The 25,878-nt window shown below is 59.2% G+C and overlaps 1 protein-coding gene across 7 annotated transcripts; it reads left to right on the top strand.

The window, feature by feature from the left end:
* The first annotated feature begins 4,532 nt into the window (after positions 1-4,532).
* On the top strand, positions 4,533-24,900 carry ATP13A2 (ATPase cation transporting 13A2). Of its 7 annotated transcripts, none has more exons than XM_057700542.1 (29): positions 4,533-4,711; positions 11,336-11,430; positions 11,545-11,727; positions 12,047-12,105; positions 12,278-12,392; positions 12,644-12,720; positions 13,938-14,015; positions 14,200-14,269; positions 15,177-15,284; positions 15,373-15,439; positions 15,658-15,789; positions 16,262-16,417; positions 16,931-17,041; positions 17,127-17,173; positions 17,261-17,449; positions 18,605-18,811; positions 19,311-19,406; positions 19,493-19,652; positions 19,771-19,891; positions 20,027-20,151; positions 21,022-21,182; positions 21,306-21,422; positions 21,514-21,593; positions 22,068-22,220; positions 22,317-22,413; positions 23,237-23,460; positions 23,548-23,699; positions 24,208-24,377; positions 24,468-24,900. In XM_057700542.1, exons 1-29 carry the CDS (start codon positions 4,702-4,704, stop codon positions 24,600-24,602), a joined length of 3,495 nt encoding a protein of 1,164 aa, XP_057556525.1. In that variant the 5' UTR covers positions 4,533-4,701; the 3' UTR covers positions 24,603-24,900. The 7 variants fall into 7 exon arrangements, with proteins under 7 accessions (XP_057556525.1, XP_057556518.1, XP_057556539.1 ...); XM_057700535.1 differs by having other exon boundaries at positions 15,150-15,284; XM_057700556.1 differs by lacking the exon at positions 17,261-17,449 and having other exon boundaries at positions 15,150-15,284.
* The last annotated feature ends 978 nt before the right edge of the window (positions 24,901-25,878 follow it).

The raw sequence follows: 25,878 nt of genomic DNA, 5'->3' as shown, positions 1-25,878 counted from the left end.
CTTCATCAGACATCAAGTTTGCAACCATAGGTCACTCTCTCACCCCATTTAAACTTGGGCTAAATTAGAACATGTCATCAACCGACAGTTTAATTTACTGTGTATTTAATCTTTCACTGGACTGCAGGCAAATGTTCTATTTCAAGTCACAAAGAGTTTTCTAATAAAACTGCAGACTTGAGCAGAAGACGACAGTGTTTTGTTCTTTATGCTACTCCTGTGCCCTCATTTTGTCCAGACAATGTGCTTCCATTCACAAAAATCATCCTGCGGAATGCTTCAGGGTTTCTCTAGGGCTGAAGCCAGCCATCTCTTCTTACCCAGTCATTGTGCGAGTTGTTGAACCTCTGAGCCTCTATTTTCCTATCTGTAAAATGAGAATTAAGAGCATTCACCTCTCAGAATTGTGGGTAAAGCCTATATAAGAATAAATGTGAGGGCTTCTCTGGTGGCGCAGTGGTCAAGAATCCACCTGCCAATGCAGGAGACAGATGTTCCAGCCCTGGTTCGGGAAGATCCCACATGCCACAGAGCAACTAAGCCCATGCATCACAACTACTGAGCCCACATGCCACATGCCACAACTACTGAAGCCCGCACGCCTAGAGCCTGTGCTCTAGAAGAGAAGTCACCGCAATGAGAAACCCACGCACCGCGACAAAGAGTAGCCCCCACTCACCACAACTAGAGAAAGCCCTTGCACAGCAATGAAGACTCAATGCAGCCAAAAATTAAATAATTAATTAAAAAAAAGAGTTCTCGCCAAAAAGGAAAAAAAGTAAATATGTGAGGTGTGGATGTGTTAATTAAATTGATGAGGGAAAATCCCTTCACAATGTACAGATACATCAAATCATCACATCATACACTTTAAATATAATGTTGTCAATTATACTTAAGCTGAAAAATACTTTAAAAATACTTAATATATGTGAATTTTAAAAAATAATAATAATAAATGTGAAAAGCATCTAGCTTGCAGTTGAGCCAGTGCTCCATAAACTGAATTTAACTGATTTGCCTCAAATACCTACTGTGTGGAAGGCTGGATCACTTCAGAGGTAATTATTTCCCTGAGAATTCCCTGGTGGTCCAGTGGTTAGGACTCCGCACTCTCACTGCTGAGGGCCGGGGTTCAATCCCTGGTCGGGGAGCTAAGATCCTGCCAAGCCTCGCAGCACAGCCAGGAAAAAAAAAAGTGATTAATTCCCAGCCCTCTGGACTTGACAGTTGGTGTACTGGTATATTTCCGACATGGCTGGCCAGAGTCAGAGACCTCCTATTCAGAGGATGGGTTATCTGTGCAAAACTAATAAAGCTCGTTTCTCATCTCCCACGTCACACTGACTGCTGGGTGCCGGGACGGTGTACCACTGACTCCCAACATTCAAATTCCCTTCCAGCCTCCTCCTTGCCTAGGAAACTATATACAAGACAAACTGCTGAAATGCCACTTTAAGTGTCTAGACAGCCATAATCTTGTCATGGGGTTTGTCACTAGGTGAGAAAATCCCTTTTGTTGCAAAAATCTAGTGAAACTAGAGAAATTAAGAAGTTTGGCAATGCTCTAGAATAAACCAGTACAAATTAGTGAATTCTCAAGATTTTTGCCACTCGGACTGTTACCCTAAAATCAGGTTTGCCTCTTGGTGGGTGTCGAGCCAAAAGACACAAGCAAGCCAAAGATCAGGAGAAGGAAGGATTTATTTGCAGCGAGTAAGGAGAACGCCTGGATCTCTTCCAAAGCAGTGTCTCCCTAACAGCAAGACTGGGGAGGTTTTAAGCTAAGGGTACATGCATATTCATGAAGGGGCTTAGGCAGACTCCAAGCTTTAGTTGATTGAGGTCACAAGGGTCAGAAAAGGTCAACATCAACATCCCTCAGGTTCCAGTTGACCTGGCTAGTCTTCACCATTGAAACAGAACTGGGAGTCTTTACAACTGATATATTATCTTTGCTATTGTTACTTCTCTTGCCTGATAATGGTCATTTATTCTTTTGTTCTAAGATCATTAATTACTGAGACCTGTTCTAGGGCAAGCATTGTGGCCAGGCTTAGATCACAAAATGGCTTAGGCCAAAGATGGCTTCTTTTACGTCAAGAAAGCCATGCCTGGTTTTCTTTCTCCGGGTTCCCCCTACCCTATCCGGTTACAGGACCAGGCATATTATGTCCTTCCTGTGGGCCCCCAAGGGAGCAACAGCCCCAGAAGGGAATCTCCTCCATGGGTCCTGGCCCACAGATGACTGCAGCCCAGCCCACAGACCGCCCGGACGACCACAGTGAGAGCCGCTTCCCCAAAGGTAACCCTGGGCAGAGGCAGGGCCTCCCACATCCTCTGTGGTTTGGAAGGAAGCTTCCCCTGGCCTCCTGCCCCATGAAGACCATGGACAAAGCGACAGGTGCAGCTCCTTCCCAGATGGCTCAGAGGATGGAGTCTCTAAAATGCCAAGTAGCAATAAGAAGAATTAGGGACCAATCTTGCAACGCAGTCCCCAAACCCCCTGCTTTTATGAAGCTTCTAGCCCAGCGCCAGGATCTCAAGAAAGCAAATGGTTTCTACCACGCTCCTGCCACCCCCATCTCATCTTCCCAACAGCTTTCATTTTACAGATAAGGAGAGAGGCTCAGGGAGGGAAAGCGACTTTTTAAGCTCACACAACTATGCAGCAACTGATGTACATCCAAACCCAGATCTCTCTGGTGCCAGAGCCTAGCCCCTTGCCACTGCACCACACTGCGTCTCGGCAAGGCCGGCTCAGCAAGCCATGTATGCAAACCTAGCCGTCCTGCCTGCTATGGAAATCAGGATTCCCCTGGTTAAGTGCCAGGCACCCAGCTAAGCCCTGGGGGAGGAAAAGGGGTCTCTGAGAAGTTAAGTAGGCTGCCCTCACTGAGGCATCAGCAGAAGAAACAGGTCTTCTCACCTGAACTGAGTGAAGCCATCCCCATCCCCCAGGTGGTCAACCTGCTCCACCAGCAGCCTGCCCCAGCTGAGAAAATGGCTCCGCTGCCCCCTCGCCCCCAACTGCTCAGACCAAAACCCAGGGAGGAGAGGCATCTTTGATTCCATTCCTGTACCTCCACCTCCCGTGCATCAGCAAGTCCTGCGAACATTCACTCCTTCATCAAACGTAGGTATTGAGTTCTTGGTATGTATCAGATACTGTCAAGGCCTTCCCTGCTTCCTCTCTGGAGTCTCTCCCCCACCATTACTCTCTATCACAGCTCTGTCTCCTTCCAGCCCTTTCCACCCTAGGTTATCTTGGGGCTTCCCTCTGCTGGCCTTTGGCTGCTCCCCATGTCTGTGGGTTCACCCTCCTGTTCCCAACTCCTAGAACAGTGCCCCCGCACTACAGAAATTCACACTGGATACATGACGATGGCTCAGGTCCAGTCCTAGCCTTGGCCCTAATGGGATCCTTCCCTGGTTTGCCCCAGAGCCTGGGGTCTCTGATCCTTTGGAGATCCTTAGTCCAGAAGCCATCGACCCCAGGGGCAGGGGCCACCGTGTCTGTGCCTGTCACTCTGGGGCAAGGTAATAACACTGCATACAAGCGCAAGGTCTTGGTGCCTTTCAGGGGCTTCCTTGTTCCCACCTGTGCAGGCTTGTCTGCGGTCATGCTGTGAGGCTTGTGAGATCCAGGTGATGCCTTGGCTGTTTCTCTGGCATTTTAGAGGCCTTCTGTGCACCACTGCAGAGCTTCCCTGTGTCCACACATATCTCTCTGGGACGCATCTGAGCCTGTGAGTCCCTGAGCAGGTGTATCTTCTTTCTTGGACATTTATCCAACAGTGCCAGGTACTGTCCCGAATGCTTTCCATGCTTTTTCTCTTGTGAGCCTCACAACAATCTATCAAGCAGTCATCGTCCTCCTATAGGTTAAGAAATGAGGCCCAGAGAGGTTCGGTGGCTTGCCCAAGGTCACAGAGCCTAGAAGAGATGGACAGCTTGAACCAGCATGCATTGTACTCAGGCGGGGTGGGGGGCTTGTTTACCTGTGTTTCTAAGTGTCGCGCTACTGGGTGTGTGCTCTGTCTCTAAGTATCACCTCTGCGTGTGAATCTGTGTGTTGCGTCTGTGTCCTAGGACTCTAGCCTCTGTGTGTACCTATGTGTGTGTCTGAGGTTGTGGTGTACCTGGGTGTTCGTGTACCAACGCTGTCCTGTTTCCCTGAGCATCCTGCCTTTGTGTGCGTGTCTGAGAATTCTGTATCTCTGTGTCACAACTCCTTATGTGAATCTGTGTGGGATGGGAGGGGTGCTGTGTACTTGTGTTTCTGCATCTAAGGGCTGTTTCTCTGAGTGTGTGTCTGCGTGCTCGTGTGTCCGAGGGTTGTCCTCTCGGATTCCCTGAGTATCCACCCCTCTGCGCGTGGGTCTGTCCCCAGGCTGTCGCGTCTGTCGCTGGGCGCCCCTCCCCCGCGTGCGCGTTCGGGGCGGGCTCGGACTACAAGACCCGGCAGCCCCCGCGGCGCGCAGGCGGACGCGGGGCCGCAGAGGGCGGGGCGGGGCGGGGCGGGGCTTGGCGCCGCGCAGAATCCGACTGCGGCACCTTCGCCGCTGCTCCAGCTGCCGGGTCCTGCAGGTGCCCCGGGCCGCCCAGCCCCGCAGCGCCCCGCACCCCTGGCCTTCCGCCTCGGCCCCGACGGCGGGGCATCGCGACGCCCGGGCCCGGCGATGAGCGCGAGGAGCCGCCATGAGCGCAGGTGAGCGCGCAGCCCGGGCCGACAGGCAGCGGGCGCGGTCCCCGGACCGCCCGTCGTCACACCTGTCGCGGGGAGACACCCCCACCGCGGGGGCGCGGGCCGAGGGAGCGGCCCCTGGGACATCCCGGCGCCCGTGCCCTCCCCCTTCCCCGAGAGGCCAGGAGCCCGGGGATGGCAGCGCGCAGAGCTGTCCGCTCCGCGCCTTCCTAAAGCCCGGGGAGAGGAAGCGCCTGGAGCCACCGAGCAAGAAAGTAATCGGTGCGGGGGGTGCTGCGGATGTCCAGGTGGGGCGAGAGACATGGAGGCCGCTGCATCCGGGGCCTCTGAGCGGTTGTTTCTCTTGGCTGAATGAATGAATGGGGTTGGGGAAGCCAGGGCTCCTGAGTCCCTGGGTGGGAGTGCCCTGGGGCGCCAATGCCACTGCTGGGCCCTTGCCTCAGGCCCCTAGAGGAAGCCTGTCGGCACCCAGGTCCAGGGACCACACCCTCCACGTTACCTGTCTCAGGCCCTGTGTCTGGAGGCCACCCGTTCCAGAGTCTAATTTAAATCCCACCTACTGCAAATGGGGCCAGTAGACCTGTCCTGTTTAGAAGGGTCTCATTTCCACGTGGGTCACTCAGACCCAGACCTCAGCCAAGGGCCACCAACACTTGAGCATCCTTTCTGCAGCTGCAGACCCTTCAGCTCAGGTCTCTCCCTCCCATCTCCCATCTTACTCCCCCACTCCCCACCTCTAGAGTGCACCCGGGGTGGGGGAGGGGAAAGGCTGAGGAGATATGGCCCCTGGACCCCAGATGGAAACAGGGAGCTCCTGGCACATTGTCCCTTACACTCAGCCTGGTCCAGGGGAGGAGCTTCTGGCCGCAGGAGAAGCGCAGCAATGGAGGAGGCAGCCCTGCTGCCCTGGGCCTCTGCCAGGTCGCCAGCAGGAAACCAGTGCTTCCGCAGGAAACAAGAGGTTCCCAAATGGCTTTGACTCCAGCCCCTCCGCTCTGCAGTACTCATCGCATTGCCCCAGAGCTGTGGAGTCAGACTAGGTTCAAGTCTAGTCTTGACCACTCAGAGCTGTGTGACTTTGGACACATTAATCAACCTTTCTGTGCCTCATGTTAAATGGGGATCCTAATCCATGCTTTTTGAGAGATGGCTGTGAGGATGAACTAAGAGGAATGTGTTTATTCAGACCCGCTCATTTCCAGCTTCTCCCCTTTCAAGCTGTGTGAGCCTGGGCAAGGGACTTTGAAGCTGTATTCCTCAGTTTCCCCAGCTGTGCAATGGGATGCTAAGAGTCCCTTCCTCAGAGGGTTATGCGTGAAGATCGGTCGCTGTTATTCAGAAGAGCAGTGCAGCCGTTTCTGAAAGTATTCTCATCCCAAGGAGCTGGCCTGAGCTGGTGGTACTGAAGGAGATCAGACACTGCCCTGACCTTCCTGTGCCATCCCTGGGGAGACTGAGATGTGAATAGAGATAAACAAGCCCTTCTGAGTGTTTTGACAGGTGTTCTGCAAGAGCATGCCCTGGGCTTGACCTTACTGGGAGACTAGAGAGTTCCACAGATGTGACTTCCTCTTTCAGGCTCCCCTCTTCCTTCCCCAGGTTGACTGGGAGAGCATCCTTGTGAAATGATGGGTGTGTGATACACACAAGGAAGAACTTCCGGAGGGAACATTGTTTAGATCGTGAGGGAAGCAAACCAGTGAGGGCAGCTCCAGGTGGTCTCTGGTGGGGCCCTTCAAGAAGAGGCTCATCCCTCTGCACCTCCCAGCTGATGCACAGGCAGGAGATGGACACAGTGACTCTTGCACCATTGCTTCCATGCTCTGTTAGTCAGCGAGGTGTACAGCACTCATTCATTCATTCAATAAGTGGTTCCTGAGTCTCAGCCACATGCCAGGCACTGTGAGCAGGAGGGCGATGACACCTGTGCAAGCCTGATGTGATGGTGTCAGTGGATGGGGGTGAGGCGGGCAGAGGGGACTCTGGAGTAAGGCCCTTTCTAGCTGGGAGACAAATTGGTGGGCACATTGCCTCTCTTGAGGCTCAGTTTTCTCATCTGTAAAATGGGGTAAGTTGTATGATTGTTGCAGGATGAAATCAGATCAGCGGGAGCAGAGTGGCCCACCAGGGGTCAGCACAGCCTGCTGCAGTCCCATCCCCAGCACACCTGCTGGCCTGAGGGTTTGGAGGCGCGGGGAGGAGCTATTGAATGCACACAGGGGAGCAGTGGCGCAGCTGTGAGTTTTCAGACGGGGGACAACGGGAACGTAGAGGGGAGCCTGAGAAATGGGTCAGAGCGGAAGCCACACCTCCTTGGCAGGGGAGCCGGCAACGCCTGCGGTACAGGCCACGCTCCAGGAACTTACAGGCCACGCTGCAGGAACTTCAAACACCCCATGTGCCAGCTGCTTTGGGGTTTTGATCTCAGAGATGGGAGAATGGACGCTCAGAGAGGCTGAGGCACTCGTGAGAGAGCCAGGAGCACGATGACCAGTGGCGCTGGTAGTGCTGTGGTTGAGAGCGTGGACCCTACAGCCACACTGCCTGGATCCAGGTCCCACCGCGGGCTGGCTGTGTAGCCTTTAGGCAATGTACTTCACTTCTCTGGGCCTCAGTGTCCTAATCTGTACAATAGGGATAAAAGTAGTCCCCACTTCACAGTGGTGAGGAATGACGTGTGTAAAGCCCTTGAGCGGTGCCTGGCCTGTGTCGGCCCCCGATGACCCTGAGGTACTCTTGTTGGTGCTGGTGGTGGTTTGGGGGGATTTTGGCCACACTGAGCAGCGTGTGGGGATCTTAGTTCCCTGAGCAGGGATGGAACCCATGCCACCTGCCGTGGAAGCACGGAGTCCTAACTACTGGACCACCGGGGAAGCCCCCCTTCAGGTGCCCTTTTCCTTGCACCCCAGAACCAGCCCGAGAACAGCCCTGAAGGAGGTGAAATGACCCGCCCTGCACCACTCAGGGAGCAAGGTCTCCAGGGCTGGTGAGGGCTCTGGCAAGGACAGCTGGGACTTCACTGGCCTTGTGAAGAGGGCACAAGAAAAGGGCTGTGGCTTGTTGGTGGCCAAGGACCTGAGAACCTGGTTGCCAGGCCGGGTCACTTGTCCTGAATTCCTGTCGTCCTGCTCCCCAAGCCGGGATCTAGGGTGAGCCTCCCCAGCCTGCACATCCCGCCCTGCCAACCCAACACACACGTGCACACACACCCACACACACACACCTGGCCCCCAACCCAACACACACACACACACACACACACACACCTGGCCCCCAACCCAACACACACACACACACACCTGGCCCCCAACCCAACACACACACACACACACCTGGCCCCCAACCCAACACACACACACACACACCCCCACACACACCTGGCCCCCAACCCAACACACACACACACACACCTGGCCCCCAACCCAACACACACACACACACACCTGGCCCCCAACCCAACACACACACACACACACCCCCACACACACCTGGCCCCCAACCCAACACACACACACACACACACCTGGCCCCCAACCCAACACACACACACACACACCTGGCCCCCAACCCAACACACACACACACACACCTGGCCCCCAACCCAACACACACACACACACACACACACACACCTGGCCCCCAACCCAACACACACGCGCACACACACACACACCTGGCCCCCAACCCAACACACACGCGCACACACACACACCCCCACACACCTGGCCCCCAACCCAACACACACACGCACACACACACACACACACACACACCTGGCCCCCAACCCAACACACACGCGCACACACACACACACCTGGCCCCCAACCCAACACACACACACACACACACACACACACACACACCTGGCCCCCAACCCAACACACACACACACACACACACACACACACACACACACACACACACACACACCTGGCCCCCAACCCAACACACACGCGCACATACACACACACCTGGCCCCCAACCCAACACACACGCGCACACACACACACCCCCACACACCTGGCCCCCAACCCAACACACACACACACACACACACACACACCTGGCCCCCAACCCAACACACACGCGCACACACACACATACACACACACACCTGGCCCCCAACACACACACACACACACACACACACACACCCCCACACCTGGCCCCCAACCCAACACACACATACACACCCACACACCTGGCCCCCAACCCAACACACACACACACACACACACACACACACACACCTGGCCCCCAACCCAACACACACACACACACACACACACACACACCTGGCCCCCAACCCAACACACACACACACACACACACCTGGCCCCCAACCCAACACACACACACACACACACACACACACACACACACTCCCACACACCTGGCCCCCAACCCAACACACACACACACACCCCAGAGAGCAGAAAGGCCTCAGCTATTTGCCCTGACAAGCCTCACTCACAAGCTGGACTGGGCCAGGACCAGAGAGCAAAAGGGACCCCCCCAGGGGACCCAGGCTGGGGTCTCTATGAGCCTCAGGGCAGAAGGCTGACCAGGCCCCGTGCCCTCCGGCCTTGAGACTTTACCACTGGCTAGACACTGGGATAGTTGAGAGCTACAGGCTTCGTGTGGTGTGTGTGTGTGTGTGTGTGTGTGTGTGTGTGTGTGTGTGTGTGTGTGTGTGTGTGTGTGTGTGTGTGTGTGTGTGTGTGTGTGTGTTCCCCAGAGACCAGGCCCTTCTTGGAGCTGGTGGCAGCTGAGTCACCCAGTGGACAGGGGAGGGATTGGTCGTGGGTGTGGCTTGAGTTAATTTGGGTTTTGAGTCATCTTATGGAAAGAGGCCTCAGGCAGCACAGGGGATGTGCCTTGTTCTCTGAAAATGCCCACATTGGCCCCCAAAACACAGGATCTGGGCTCCGACTTCCTGGCTCCACCATTTACCGGGGGGCCTTTGTGACTCTGAGCCTCGCTTCTCTCATTTGTACACATGGGAAAAGTGAGAGTCCCCTCATCGTGTTGCCAGAGGGTTAAATGAGCTAATTCATGTGGAAGGCTAGAGCGGCTCTTGTCACCTGGGAAGTGCTTAATGGATGTTGGCTGTTCTTATTATGGTCATTACCATGGTAATTGTTCTTACCATCCTTATGTGGAGATATGGCAGCTGGAATAGGAGGGAACAGACTCTGCGTGGTCTGATGGGAATTAAAACCCACCCTGGATCAGCCTGTGTAGGATCGCATCCTGACACTACCATGTACTTGGCTGTGTGATCTTGGGCAAGTTACGTAACCTCTCTAAGCCTAATTCTCTTCTATGAAAAGGGTATAATTATTGTGCTTGCATGGCAGGGTCGTTGCGTTAGCCACGTAAGGAGGACCACGAGCAGAGCCCGCACGTAGTGGGCCCTCGGGGAATGCTGACCGTCATGGTTGCTTTGGGGCTTGGAGAAGCTGCAGAAACCCAAGTGTTTGGGGACAGAGAAGCTGAGGGGCTGGGGATGTTGTGACGGGGCAGCTGCCTGGGACACCTTGGGCTTGTTGGGTGGAACTTTCACATCAGGCCTCTGCAGAGCTCTGGTTGGGGAGGAGGAGGGGAGGGAGCCCGGAAAATCAGCAGGCTGCCTCCCACCTGCCCAGCTTTCCCATCCCCCTTAGTGAGATTTTGCAGAGGCTCCTGGAAACATACAGATGCCCAGCACCGCCACCATTGTGCCCGCAGGTCTGGGTGGGCCCCAGGCATCTTCGTGTCTAAGAGGTCCTCCAAGAGTTCCAGGGACCACAGTTAGAGAAACCCTGGCAGAGGCTACCCAAGGGTGGGAGCCGTGAGCCCCACCCCCTCCCGGGCCCCAGAACAGCCACTGACTGCTTGCTCTGCTAGGACCGCAGCTCTACAGTAGGGGAGGCAGGAGAAAAAGAGAATTGCTGCAGTCGAGATGCCCACTGCTCTTCCCTGAGCCTCCAGTTTACCCATCTGTAAAATGTGGGTGATAGTGGGCCCTTCCTCACAGAAGGAACCTGTCAACTGTTCAGCCAGGCCCTGGCACAGAGCGGCTTCTCTGCTCGGGCCTGGGGGGCTTGCTCAGCTCACCCCTCCTCTGCAGCCCACCCCTAGTGGCTGGGTTCTTCCCTCCCCCTCCCCCCATTTCACCTTCGGAGTGAGACTGCCCCTTTCCTGGCTGCCCTGACATTGTATCCATCCAGACCTGACTTCTCGGCATCTCCTCGCTGCCGGGCCTGTGCTGGGCGTGAAAGGTGAAAAAGGATGAGCGGCCTGTCCCCGCCCTCAGGGTGGAAACCAGATGCAAAGTGGGACGCAGAGCTCCCCGGAGGCTCAGAGCTGCGTGTGCGGGTGCTGTTGAAGCTCGGCGTGCTCAACAGGCCCGGTCTCCCGACCCTGGGCCCACCCCCGGGCCGAAATCACCAGGCGTACGAGGAAGCCAGACTCCATGCGTGAGAACCAACAGAAGAGCCAGATAACAGACCCGTGAAGACTCAAGTTCCTGGATTTATCAGACCAGCTTTATTACAGTGGCTGTGCTGCCGTTGTGTTGAAACAAAGAAGGAGGAACCCCACCTCCACCCCCCACCAAATGCCGTTTCTCCCTTCTGTCCACAGACAGCAGCCCGCTCGTGGGCCCCACGCCCGCCGGTTATGGGACCCTGACGATAGAGACATCTATCGATCCCCTCAGCTCCTCAGTTTCATCCGTGGTGCGTGGGCAGGGGAGGGCCGGGGTGGGGGTGGGAACTCCACCTGGGGGTCAGGCCCAGCCCCACCCGGATACCCCCGCCCCCACCTCGGCCTTCTCTCGCCCGTGTGCGCAGAGGCTCAGCGGCTACTGTGGCAGTCCCTGGAGAGTCATCGGCTATCACATCGTGGTCTGGATGATGGCAGGGATCCCTTTGCTGCTGTTCCGATGGAAGCCCGTGTGGGGGGTGCGGCTGCGGCTCCAGCCGTGCAACCTGGCCCGCGCCGAAACACTCGTTATCGAAATAAGAGACAAAGAGGTGAGAGGCGGGGGAGCAGGGGCCAGCCTGGGGCTCGAGAGGGGTGGCGGGGGGTCAGCGTTGCGGGGAGGAGGATGCTTGGATTCTCAGCCCAACCTGGCCACTGACTTTCTGTGGGACCTTACACGGGTGCTTCTCCTCGCTAGACCTCAGCTTTCCCGTCTGAGCAGTGGGCAGATGGGGCGGGGCGGGTGATTCCTGAGGAGGTCACCTGTATCCCTGATCCCTGCCTCCTCCAGCAGGGGCCACCGGGCGGTGGGGTGGGGTCGAGGAGGGGAGGGGTCTCTTCCAGGACTGAGTCCACACCTCCATGTTCCAGGATAGTTCGTGGCAGCTCTATACTGTCCAGGTGCAGACCGAGGCCATCAGCGAAGATAGGTGACGCAGCCCCATTGCCGCTTTGCAGAAGCCCCTGCTTTCCCTACCTGCCCCCCACAAAGGCTCTGACCCTGGGGCCTCCCGTCCCAGGGAGGGAAGGTGGCTCTGTGGGAATGAGGAGGTGCTGGGGCAGCTCCCAGGGCTCCATGGTAACCCCCACCCCTCTCCCCAGCCTGGAGTTGCCCCCACAGACCCAGGTGGAGGACGGCCGGAGCCATGCGGCTGTGGGGGCAGTACCAGGGGATACATGGATGGACACCACCCAGCTCCACAGGACTGAAGAGGCAGTAAGTGGACAGCTGGGTTCTGGACAAGTCCTCGCCCATCTCTGGGCCTCAGTTTCACACCCTGCACAAGGGGGGTTGGACTCCATTGTTCTCCAGGCACCTCTGGTTCTCTTGTCCCCAACGTCCAGGATGCTGGCCAGTCACCTGTCCCCCTTCCACACCTCTCCTGCCTCTTTCCTGCCCCCGCCCCTGCCAGGCACACTCCCCCTGGGGCCGCCTCCCGCCCACCTCTCCTCTCTCCCACCCTGCAGCGTGTGCTGCGCTACTACCTCTTCCGGGGGCAGCGCTATGTCTGGATGGAGACCCAGCAGGCCTTCTGCCAAGTCAGGTAGGGGTCAGGGCCGACGCCACCCCCCACAGTGGGTGCTGGGTTGGGCGGAGGAAGTGGTATGAGGTAGCCCGGCCTGGACTCCCCTCTCAGCTCTGTGCCTTGGCCCCCTTGACCATGGGCGAGTCACTGCGCCTGTTTGTAAATAGCTCATGGAGGGAATCCCGGCCTCCTAGGGTTATCTTGAGGGTGAAATGCAGGACTGTCATGTAAGGCTTGGCACAGCACCTGGACCCCAAGGTGGTAACACTGCTGTGAACCAGACCATAAGCTCTGGACTTGAACCTTCTGTTTGGCATCTTGTACCTGCTCTGCCGCCTGCTAAGCGCTTGATGAGTATCAGTTCAGCTCATGTCTTAGTTTGAGCCCCGAGAAGCAGACCCCACGATGAGGGTTCAAGTGCACAGAATCCGTTTGCGCGGTGATGCCAGTGAGACACAGAGGAGGCGAGGCAGCCGCTGGAGGGGCCTTGGCGTGTGCACCTGCAGCGCGGTCCCCTGGGGATCCCTTCGAGCCAGTGTAGAGCACGCACCTCAGGGTGCCCTCACCCAAACAGCACGGAAACCGGGGGTACGTACCCCTCAGCCCCCTGCCGTTATCACTTGCGGAATACGTGAGCTCTTGCACGGTTTCCGCCTTCCTGGCTCACGGGCAGAGCAGCCAAGAGAAGCCCCCAAGCCAGGACAGGAGTTTGCAGTGAGAGGCTGCCCTGCACAGTCTTGAGCGCCAGAGGGGCGTAGGGAGGACAGCACCAGCCTCTGCTACGTGAGAAGAGGAGCAAACATCGCTGCTGTGTTTGTCGCTTAGTAAGTGCCAGGGCCTGTCCAAGCACTTGGCGAAACTCACCTCACTTGATCCACCCGTAGCCCTCTGAGGCAGGCGGCTGTCACCGTGTCCATGTTGCAGATGAGAAATCGGAGACCCGGCCAGGTTAAGTGACTTACCCGAGGCAGCATTGTTGTAAAGAAAGCTCTAAGTGTCACTGAATCACAGCAGCTGTTGTCACTGTTAACCACTGTCATCATCTCTCATTGTTTTTCCTGGGTGAGATGGTTTGGGGCCCAGTCAGAGGAACGAGAGGACAAAGTTCAGCCCAGAGTTAGTGAGGGACCTGCCTTCTCCTGGGAGCTTGGTGTGGCGGAGGTGGGCCAGGAGGCATGGGGGCTTCCGAGCTCAGACCCCGCCACCCACACAAGTGCCCCTCCCCGTCCTCCCAGCCAGCTGGACCATGGCCGTACCTGTGACGACCTCCGCCGCTCGCGCACCGGCCTCAGCCTCCAGGACCAAACCATGAGGTGGGTGCTGCCCTGAGAGCTGGGGCCACCTGTCCTGCCCCCCTGGGTGTGGCCTTCTTCCCGTCACCTGCCTTCTCCGAGCCTCAGTTTCCCCAGCTGTAAAAGTAGGGAGCTCGGCCGCCGCTGGAGGGTCCAGCGGCCACCGCCCCTCTGTCTGACGGCTGTGCCACTTCTCCTCTTACAGGAAGACCACCTACGGCCCCAACGTGATCAGTGTGCCGGTCAAGTCCTATCCCCAGCTGCTGGTGGACGAGGTAGGGCTGTCTCTGGGCCTCGTCCCAGCTCTGGCCAGAGCTGGCTGTGTGACCTGGGCCAGGAACTTGCCCTCTCGGGCCACTTGACGGAGGCAGATGGTACCAGCTGTCCTCTTCTCCGTAGTGGAGAGTCATCTCAGATCCTGCCCCAGTCATTTCAGGGAGAGGAGTTGGAAGTTCTGGTCCAGGCTAGGGCTGGGGATGAGAGGCCAAGAGAGAAACCCACACAGCCTGGGCTCCTGCTGTATGCCGAGCGCCAGGCTCCAGGGTCTGGGTCCTTTCCGTGCCTCACCCACTTTTGTGCTCCAACAGCCTCGCAGTAGGGACGCTCCGTTCGCACGTGAGGAACCGGAGTTCAGAGGGGGGATGTGGTATGGCCAGGGTCACAGGGGGACAAAGGGAAGCCAGTGACCTGGACACACCTAGAGTACCCAACTAACATCCCAGCCCTCTGAGCCAGGGGCAGACGCCTGTGAGACAGAGATGAGGCCTTGGAGTCTAGCCTGCTGTAAACCCCAGTTGGCCACTTGGGAGCTGTGTGATTTTAGGCAAGTGACTTAACCCTTCTGTGCCTCAGCTTCTTCAGCTGTAAAATGAAGCTGATAGTAGCATCCGCCTTGTGGAATTGTCGTCACTGTTGTACGACATTTAGCTGATGTGCTTAGCAGGGGCCTCTCGTGTAAATGCCCTTGTCCTTTCTGGAGCAAAGAAGCTGGGGGCTTGAGGGATGTCTGGACAGGACTGACCAGGAGACTGGCCTGGCTTTAGTCTTTTGGCAGCTGCCAGGCCCTCTGCTTCCGTGGGCACAGGAGGCCCAGCCTATGGCCGGGCTGCCCTGGGGGACCCAGGCCCTGACACTGCCTCCCCGCCCCTCCCCCAGGCACTGAACCCCTACTATGGGTTCCAGGCCTTCAGCATCGGGCTGTGGCTGGCCGACTACTACTACTGGTACGCCGTCTGCATCTTACTCATCTCCATCGTCTCCATCTGCGTGTCCATATACAAGACCAGGAAGGTGGGTGGAGTGAGGTGCATGGGACCGGGCAGGCGGTGTCCGAGGAGACCTCCACCCACCCACTCCCTTCTTGTCCCCCTGCCCACAGCAAAGCCAGACTTTGAGGGACATGGTCCAGCTGTCTGTACAAGTGTGCGTGTGCCGGCCTGGGGGAGGTGAGAAGCTGGAGGAGGGAGGGAGGCTGGGGAAGGTGAGAAGCTGGAGGAGGGAGGGAGGCTGGGGAAGGTGAGAGGCTGGGGGAGGTGAGAGGCTGGGGGAGGGAGGGAGGCTGGGGAAGGTGAGAGGCTGGGGGAGGGAAGGAGGCTGGGGTCAGTGGGGGAGTCCCCCTGCCCCCTCCGCCCTGCACCAAGCTGAGACTCCTGCTTGCCCGCAGAGGAGGAATGGATTGACTCCAGCGAGTTGGTGCCAGGAGACTGTCTGGTGCTGCCCCAGGAGGGTGGGCTGATGCCCTGTGACGCCGCCCTGGTGGCTGGCGAGTGCATGGTCAATGAGAGCTCGCTGACAGGTCAGCCCCTGCCCCAGGTGATGGCCTCTTGTCCCCCCTCCCGGGCCACCAAGCCCCTCTGCCTCGCGTCAGAACTTTTTAGATGGAGTGCTCTTTTACCTTTGCTCTCAGGGAACAATCCGGGCCTCAGCCCGTCCTACCCCCACAGTCACCGGGTGAGGCACAACGACTTCCCCCACAGTGGCCCCCCACTCCACCCGCACTGTGTGCTCGCAGCTCTTCCTGGCCCCCCTGAGAGATGGTACCTGGAAACTGGCTGGCACACATCCCAGGATTGCCTGGCTGTGCCTGTGTCTTTTGTTCTCGCTGAGCCTCAGCGTAGCTCTCTGTAAAATGGGGGCAGTGATTTCCTCACACACAGTTACGAGAGTTAAATGAAACCTGGGGTTTCTGTAACGATTCTAGGCATAAGGCTTGGTCTTGTTGGTGGGAGGGGCCTCCCACCACGGGCCTCACACCATGTCCCTCCCAGGGGAGAGTGTTCCAGTGCTAAAGACGGCCCTGCCAGAGGGACAAGTGCCCTACTTCCCAGAGACCCACCGGCGGCACACGCTCTTCTGTGGGACCCTCATCTTGCAGGCCCGGGCCTTTGTAGGACCCCACGTCCTGGCGGTGGTGACCCAGACAGGTACAAGTCAGGGAGGTGGGGTGGGATGCTGGGCCCAGCACCTAGAGGAGAGGTGACACAGAGTCGGGCAGGACCTATCTCTGCCACTGTCCTGCTCTGGGACTCAGGCAAGTCCCATCCCAACTTGGGATTGGCTGAAGTGGGCAGGGACATGGCAAGAAGGAAGGAGCCCACCGCTTAGGAGGAGAGCAGCGCTATACCTCTCCGGCAGGCCCCTGCCACGTGGGAAAAGGACCCAGTGGCACCAGATTTGACTTTTTTCAGCAAAAGCCACACATCTGGATTTGAAGTGAAACCACCCAGTTTGTAGACGGTATTCCTAATTCCTTATTTACTAAACCTGTGGAGGCTGGGCAAGGCCTGTGGGCCATCATGTGTGACCCCCAACCTTGGTGATTGCTGACCCCGGGAGCATCAGGTGTCAGGACCCCGGGGGTGTGGCTGGTGTGGGGGAGGGGTGGGGTCACGCTGACCCTCCGCTTCCCCCGCCTCCGTCTCCCCACCTCCTCCCAGGGTTCTGCACGGCTAAAGGGGGCCTGGTGAGCGCCATCCTGCACCCGCGGCCCATCAGCTTTAAGTTCTATAAACACAGCGTGAAGTTTGTGGCTGCCCTCTCCGTCCTGGGTGAGTGGCCCCCCTGCACCCCACTTTGCCGGCGGCCCCCGGAGCCCTGTCCCCCATCCCGCTGAGTCCCTTGCCGTCTCCGCAGCGCTCCTCGGCACCGTCTACAGCATCTTCATCCTCCACCGCAACCAGGTACGCCTGGGGGGCCGGGTGGGAGCTGCCAGCGGGAGCCCAGGGCCCGCCGGCCTGGCCCTTGGCATTCAGGGTGCCTCCCGCCAGGTGCCTCTGGACGAGATCGTGATCCGGGCTCTGGACCTGGTGACGGTGGCAGTGCCGCCCGCCCTGCCCGCCGCCATGACCGTGTGCACGCTCTACGCCCAGAGCCGGCTGCGCGGCCAGGGCATCTTCTGCATCCAGCCGATGCGCATCAACCTGGGGGGCAAGCTCCGCCTGGTGTGTTTCGACAAGGTGGGGGCCGCGGGGCGGGGAACACAGGCCTCACGGCCAGGCCCCCACACCCGCATCCTTCATTCAGCAACATTGATGGAGGGCCTGCTGAACCCAGAGCCCGCCACCAGCCCCATCCCGCGCTGGCCACCACCAGGTCCTGTCCTGGGATGGACACGCCAGAGGCACTCTCCACCCCCAGCTCCCCACCTGCATCACGCTCAAGGTCCGAAACATGAAATGTCCAAAATCATTTTGTTTGAGAACCACTGAGGGCCTCCTGGGTACCCAGTGCTGCTGTCAACACTGGGGAAGCAGCAGTGACTCACACAGAGATGTCCCCACCCCCAGAATGAGGGAACCAGGGATCACAGAGAGCTGCAGATGGTGATGGGTTCTCAGGAGGAAGCAAATGGGGTACGTGATGGTCCGTGGGGGTCACTCCCTTAGACAGAGGGCAGTCAAGGACGGCTCCTCTGGTCCCTTGGTGACCTCTGAGGAGCGGGCCACACTGAGATGAGAGCAGGGCCGGCAAGGAGGAGGGGAATAAGCAGCGTGGCTTGTGGCTCCTTGGAGCAGCAGACCAAGTGCCTAGGGCACCAGGAACAGTGGGGAGGGGGTGAGATGAGACGGGCAGGGCCCTGATCAAGCAGAGGCTGGCGGGCCCTGGTGAGGAGTTTGGATGGTTAGTAAAGCTGGAGGGTAGAGCCTGATCAGATTCATAGAGCTCCCCGGCTCGCGAAGGGGCCAGATGTATAGCTGAGCCATTGGAATATGGTGTGGGAGATGCAGACATCCATTCACTCCTTCATTCATTCACTCACCCATTCATTCATTCATTACACTGAGAGCCGTACATGGCCAGGCCTTCTTCCTGGTACCACAGCGAAGAAATGATGGGATAGTAAGGAGGCCATGGGTGGGAGCCCCGACCAAGCACTGACTGTCCCAACTGTAGGGTTAAGGAATAGGACTTGCTGGAGGAAATGATGCCAGACAGAAACACCAGGGGTTGAGGAGGGACAACACCTGGCAGAGGGACCTGCTTGAGCAAAGGTCCACTCTGGCTCCGGCGGTTCCCGTGGGCCCCGCCTGGCTGGGGGTATGGGCGCCCACTGCAACAGGGCACAGCTCACCTCAGGACTCATCACGGGCCCGCCCGCTTGCCCCCTGCAGACAGGCACCCTCACTGAGGACGGCTTGGACGTGATGGGTGTGGTGCCCCTGAAGGGGCAGGAGTTCCTGCCGCTGGTCCCAGAGCCCCGCCACCTGCCCATGGGGCCCCTGCTCCGGGCCCTGGCCACCTGCCACACCCTCAGCCGGCTCCGGGACACCCCAGTGGGCGACCCCATGGACCTCAAGATGGTGGAATCTACGGGCTGGGTGAGGAGGCCGAGCAGGTCCGCCCTCTGCCTCTGGGCAGCCGGGCCCTAACTAAGCCCACCCGGTCTTCATTCTAGGACTTCCAGGGGGATCTCTGTCATGCCCACCACCAAGAATAACGATGCCCAAGGCCACGTGCTGAGCACCTACCCTGTGCCAGCGCTCTGCCCATCTCATGTACTCCTCCCTGTAGCTCCAGGGAGGGAGTTTAACACCTGCTTCACAGGGAGGAGACTGAGGCTGAGGGAGATTTGGAATCACTGGTCCGAGGTCACCCAGCAGCTTGTAAACGGCAAAGCCAGAGTTGGAACTTGGGTCCTCCCAACTCCAAAGCCCATATTCTTGACTTCTGTTCTATCCAGTCTCCCATGAAGGAAGTCCTCCATGAGTCTAACTTGAGACTCTCCCGCTGCCTCTCTCCACGGGCCAAGGATTGGCTGCCCCGGGCCAAGCCAGTGCCCAGCAACCTCGATGCCAACATTCTCTGCCTGCCTCCCAGGTCCTGGAGGAGGGACCCGTTACAGACTCGACATTCGGGACACAGGTCTTGGCAGTGATGAAACCCCCGCTTTGGAAGTCCCACCTGCAGGGCACGGTGAGCGGAGGGGGTGCCTGTGGGGCGTGGGGTGGGAGGGCTGAGCTCCACAGGCCAGCCCCTCAGCTGCCCCTCCAACTCTGCAGGAGGAGCCCCTGGTGCCGGTGAGCGTCCTCAGCCGCTTCCCCTTCTCGTCGGCCTTGCAGCGCATGAGCGTGGTGGTGGCGTGGCCGGGGGCAGCTCAGCCCGAGGCCTGCGTCAAGGGCTCCCCCGAGCTGGTGGCAGGCCTCTGCGACCCCCAGACAGGTGAAGGGGGAGGACCCCGAGGCTTCTGGTCGGCACCGGCACAGAATGGGGTGGGTGCCCAGCCTCTGTCGCTGCCCCCCACCTGCCTGTCCCAGTGACACCTGCCTCTCCCTGGCAGTGCCCACCGACTTCGCCCAGATGCTGCAGAGCTACACGGCCGCTGGCTACCGCGTGGTGGCCCTTGCCAGCAAGCCGCTGCCCGTCGCACCCAGCCTGGAGGCAGCTCAGCAACTGACGAGGTGGGCCTGGGGGGCCGAGCCTCCGGCCTCGTGGGCAGAGTGGCGCAGAGACCGGGGCCGATGCCCCTGCTCAGAGGCTGGGGGGTGGTTCGTGGCCACTGCGTGACCTCTGACCCAGGTGTGCTCACCCTCCAGGGACACTGTGGAGAGGAAGTTGAGCCTCCTGGGGCTACTAGTCATGCGGAACCTACTAAAGCCACAGACGACAGCCGTCATCCACGCGCTGCGGAGGACCTGCATCCGCACCGTCATGGTGACAGGTACCAGCAGGGCCTGGGTGAGGAGGGCAGAACGTGCCCCATCCCGGGCAGAGAGAAGAGTACCCGGTGTCCCTTCCCGGGGCATCTCTTTGGGCCCCTGCTTCAGGTCTGGTCCTTTTCAAACATTTCAAGTATCTTCATAATCTCCTGCCCGAGTGATAATTGTCACCCCAGTTGACAGATAAGGAAAGTGAGGCTCAGAGTAGAGTGACTTCCAGAGAGCCTGGGGCTGGTGTTGGACAGCCTGGGTTCCAGCCCGGCTGCTCACCTGCTGGGTGACCTCTCCCCAAGTTCCAGTTTCCACCTCTGAGAAATGGGGGAAATTAGGTCAGCCTCAGAGGTTGTGACAATTTCATGGAGCAAGAAAAGAAAGATTCTAGCCAGCGTGGTACAGAGAGGCTGAATAGGTTTGGTTCCTTCCCCTTGTTTTCCCGTCCCTACACACATGCACACGCACACGCACACGCACACGCAGTCTTCCCAGCAAAGTCCCACAGCACTAAATAGTATATGAAGGGAATTCCCTCGCAGTCCAGTGGTTAGGACACCACGCTCTCACTGCTGAGGGCCCGGGTTCAATCCCTGCTCAGGGAACTAAGATCCCACAATCCCTGCTTTGGGAACTAAGATCCCACGAGCCTATAGTATATGTAGAACTTGAACCCAGGCCCCCAGTTTCCCCTAAGACCTTTGATGCCTAGTTTTATAGACGAGGAAACCCAGGTTCAGAGACGTTGCAGCCCTGCCTGAGCCACTCAGCCGGCCATGGAGACGGATTCCCTCCGGCCTCAATTTTCCCATCTACATGTGTCAGGGTGAGGATGGCCCCCTCAGTAACAGCTGGACCCTGACCTTGCCCCATACCCCCAGGGGACAACCTGCAGACGGCGGTCACCGTGGCCCAGGCCTGTGGCATGGTGGGCCCCCAGGAGCGCCTGGTCATCGTCCACGCCACCCCCCCTGCTCAGGGCCAGCCTGCCTCCCTCGAGCTCCTGCCAGTGGAGTCCCCTGCAGCCGTGAACGGGGCTCAGGTGAGGCTGACCCCGAGTTCCAGCCACACACCCCACCCGCGACCCCACCCCTGTGTCACCTGCCCCGGGCCCCAGCTCTCAGGGTGGGCAGGGGGAGCTGAGCTGAGCTTCCCGGGCCCCCAGGATCCTGACCAGGCCGCCAGCTACACCATGGAGCCAGACCCCCGATCCAGCCACCTGGCCCTCAGCGGGTCCACCTTTGGTGTCCTTATGAAGCACTTCCCCGAGCTGCTGCCCAAGGTAGGGCTGCCCCTGGGCCTCCCTGGTCGCCCCACACCTCGCCATGCTCCGCTCCCTGCTCAGCCCCTCGCCTGTCCCCCTGTGCTCCCAGGTCCTGGTCCAGGGCACTGTCTTTGCCCGCATGGCTCCCGAGCAGAAGACGGAGCTGGTGTGTGAACTGCAGAAGCTTCAGTGAGTGCCTGTGGGCGAGGGGCCTGTGGGGGCCAGGCTGGCCCGTGTGTCCCTGCCTCCCTCCCCAGGCGTTAGGGAGCCGTCAGCCTCAGAGCACCCAGCAGGCACTCCTGGGTCTGTCATGCTATCAGTAGTACACCGCCCTTGGTATCTGTGCGGGATTGGTCCTAAGAGTCCCTGCAGATACCAGCATCCACAGATGCTCAAGTCCCTTATGTAAAATGGTGTGGTACAGTCAGCCCTCTGTATCTGTGGATACAGACCCTGTGGATACTGTCATTGCACCTATTTACTGGGCACCTGCTCTGCACCATTTACTGAGCCTTTCTCAGGCACCCATCGGGCAGTAAGGATGCAGCCATCCCCGTGTTCTGCCAGCCAGCCCGTGAGGTGGGTGGGTCATCTCACAGCTGAGGAGGCCCCTCCCAGGCTCAGAGCCAACACGAGTCCAGGCCACCCTCCCCTCTCCATCAGGTACTGTGTGGGCATGTGCGGGGACGGCGCCAACGACTGCGGGGCCCTGAAGGCGGCTGACGTGGGCATCTCGCTCTCCCAGGCCGAGGCCTCAGTGGTCTCACCCTTCACCTCGAGTGTGGCCAGCATTGAGTGTGTGCCCATGGTCATCAGGTGAGGCGGGCAGGGGGCTGGTAAGAGGGCAGTGGGGGAGCTCGGCAGGGCCCGTCAGCCGGCCTGGGCCCCCTCATGCCCACACCCACTCCCCAGGGAAGGTCGCTGTTCCCTGGACACGTCGTTCAGCGTCTTCAAGTACATGGCCCTGTACAGCCTGACCCAGTTCATCTCCGTCCTGATCCTCTACACGGTGAGTAGCTGCAGGCGCCGTGCCGGGCCCGGGGTGAGGACCTCAGCAGTGTGGGGCGTGGGGCAGGTTCTGCAGTAGATGGCGTGGCCTCAAATTCTGCGCCAGCCGCACCGTTTGGACACTCCAGAGCCTCGGTGGTGAGACTTGTCTGTGATGATGAAAGTGCTGAGCAGCTGGGACACAGTAGGTCCTCAGAAACTGGAGCCGCTGTCCTGTGCTAGCGTTTCATCCCTGTCCTCTGGGAGCTCCCTGTCTGCAGGGGAGACTGAGGCAGAACCCAGGCAGGGGTGAAGGAGGCAGAGGTGGGAGCGGGACAGAGTCAGGCCTCTGCCCCTTTCCCACGGGTCCGCCCTTTCCCTACTCACCCTGACCCAGACCTCAGCTGTGCCTCCGGCATCCTGTCCAGAGGGTATCGCCCCCACTGGAAGCGAGAGATGCCACAGGGCAGTGCAAGCCTTGCACCAGCTTCTGTCCCTGTGTGCACCATAATCCTGAGGGCAGGAACTGTGTGTTCTCTAGTAACCTAGGGGCTCCACCAGGTAGAGCCTCAGCCTCCCCTTCAGCCTGGGAGTTCCCGTCAGATTCAGGCCTCCCCAGGTCAGCAGGATGCCTTCTCCCTCAGACTGGGAGAGGGGATCCCCGAAGGCAGGACAGTGTCTCCTCCATCAGACGGGGAGCTCCCAGAGGCGGGAGGGTGCCGCCTCCCCATCAGGTTGCAAGGCAAGAAAACACCTTCCCCATCAGACTCCTTAAGGGCAGGGCTGGTGCCTCCCCCATCAGACTAGGAGCTGTCCTCCCCTCTGCCCTCCCTCCCTGCCGGCAGGTCAACACCAACCTGGGCGACGTGCAGTTCCTGGTCATCGACCTGGTCATCACCACCACGGTGGCCGTGCTCATGAGCCGCACGGGACCGGCGCTGGCCCTGGGGCAGGCGCGGCCCCCGGGGGCCCTGCTCAGCGTGCCCGTGCTCAGCAGCCTGCTGCTGCAGGTGGCCCTGGTGGCCGGCGTGCAGCTGGGGGGCTACTTCCTGACCGTGGCCCAGCCCTGGTGAGTGGCAGGGAACCCACCTCAGATCCCACCCGTGCCCCGTCTTCCTCACCCTCGTTCCCTGACTCCCAGTCCCTGCGCCCCCAGGTTCGTGCCTCTGAACAGGACGGTTCCTGCGCCAGGCAACCTGCCCAACTATGAGAACACGGTGGTCTTCTGTCTGTCCAGCTTCCAGTACCTCATCCTGGCCGTGGCTGTGTCCAAGGGGGCGCCCTTCCGCCGGCCGCTCTATACCAACGGTGCTGCTGCTCTGCAGGGGGGTGTGATGGGGGGTTGTGATGGAGGGAGGGGGGATGGGATGAGGGGGTGTGATGAAGGGAGGGGGGATGGGATGGGGGGTGTGATGGAGGGAGGAGGGATGGGATGGGGGCTGTGATGGAGGGAGGGGGGATGGGATGGGGGTGAGATGGAGGGAGCGGGAATGGGATGGGGGCTGTGATGGAGGGAGAGGGGATGGAATGGGGGCCTGTGATGGAGGGAGGGGGGATGGGATGGGGGTGAGATGGAGGGAGCGGGAATGGGATGGGGGGTGTGATGGAGGGAGGGGGGATGGGATGAGGGGGTGTGATGAAGGGACGGGGGATGGGATGGGGGTGTGATGGAGGGAGGGGGATGGGATGGGGGGATGATGGAGAGAGGGGAAGATGTTATGGAGGGAGGGGCTGTGGGGCTGTTCCTGTGTGGTCCCACTGGGCATGGCTGTGAGTGTGCGGCACTTCCTGGCCTGACGGACTCCCCCACCCGCAGTGCCCTTCCTGGTGGCCCTGGTGCTCTTGGGCTTCGTCCTGGTGGGCCTCCTCCTGGGCCCCGGCCCCCTGCGGGGGCCGCTGACGCTGAGGAGCATCACCGACACCCGCTTCAAGCTGACGCTGCTGGGCCTGGTCACCTGCAACGTCGTGGGGGCCTTCATGCTGGAGGTGGGGCCACCCCCAGCTTGGGGTTGGAGGGGGGTCTGGGGGTGGGACTCAGCCACAGCTGCCCCCCTGCACCCTCCCTGTCTCCGCCAGAGCGTGCTGGACCAGTGCCTCCCGGGCTGCCTGCGGTGGCTCCGGCCCAAACGGGCCTCCAAGAAGCGTTTCAAGCAGCTGAAGCAAGAGCTGGCCGAGCAGCCCTGGCCGCCGCCCACTGGGCCCTTGAGGTAGCGCAAGCCTGGCCAGCCGGCACTCCAAACACTGGATCTCCCTGCCTCTGAGCCACCGACCGCGACCCATCTCCAGGCGCACCACCACCATCACTCCCGCAGCCCCGAGGTCGGCGGTTGTCACACTCACGCCCCACGTCTGCCCAGCCCAGCCCTCCGTGCCCCCGCCTGGGGAGATGCTGACTATCCTTGTCCCCCCTTCGGACATCCCATGTAGAGACGGATAGCCCACGTAGAGACGGCAGCCACCGCCTCCCTCAGAGCTGCCGTCAGTGTAGCAAATAAAGTCCTAATATTTTCCTGGCTTGGCCGTGCCTGTCTCCTGCCTGATACCACTGACCTGGGTGCCCCTGGCACGTATCTGCTCCCGGCATCCCCTGAGTTTTCAGAGCATGTTGGACAACTGCCCTCTCTGAGCCTCCGTTTCCTCATCCAACAGTAATATTTCCAGGTCAAGCCTGTGCTCAGCGCTCCATTGAGTATTTCATGTGCATCCTCATTTAATCCTTACAGCTGTGGGGTACCTACCATTCCTTCCCCCCTTTTTTTTAATTTTATTTTTGGCCACACCGCACAGCTTGCAGGATCTTAGTTCCCCGACCAGGGATCAAATCCAGGCCCACAGCAGTGAAAGCACCAAGTCTTCACCGCTGGACTGCCAGGGGAATCCCAGTCCCCCTTTTACAGATATGGAGGCTTAGAAGTCACGCAGGTAGTCAGAGTTGGGACCAGATCGCTTTGACTCCAGAGTCCACGCTCTTAACCTTCTTACCGTCCTGCAGGGGCAGGAGAGAATGGGCTTGCCTCAAACAAGTGCCAGTGCCTACAAGGCATTTAACTGGGGTAGTTTCCTGCTTTTCCCCACCTCTCACATCCTGGGATGTGTTTATGGTCCAGTTCCTCCCTCAGATGAAAAAACCTCGGCTCTGAGCCCACGTCTCCCAGCCAGAATCACGTGTACCATCCCCTGGGGAAGGGTGGGTGCTTCTGACCTCATCCCACCAGTGGAACCCTGGCCAAGTCTTGCTCTGGAGATGCAGTTCCGTCATCTGGTCCATCTGTGCTGGGCAGAGGACAACAGGAGAGAAAAGCCCCCACCAACCTCATTACTGGAAGCCCTGGCACCAGCCCAGCCGGCCCTCGTAGGAGCTCAGTGAATGCTGAATCAAACAGGACAAGGATGTGGGGCGTGACGAGGTGACTTGTGACACCAAGGTGCATCCCCTGCCCCTCTGCACTGGGCACTGAGTCTTCAGACAGCGATGGTTCAGGGTGGC

This window comes from Hippopotamus amphibius, chromosome 1, assembly GCF_030028045.1.
Source record: "Hippopotamus amphibius kiboko isolate mHipAmp2 chromosome 1, mHipAmp2.hap2, whole genome shotgun sequence".
NCBI classification, from domain to species: Eukaryota; Metazoa; Chordata; class Mammalia; order Artiodactyla; family Hippopotamidae; genus Hippopotamus; species Hippopotamus amphibius.
This window is presented reverse-complemented; position numbering and strand designations above follow the sequence as displayed.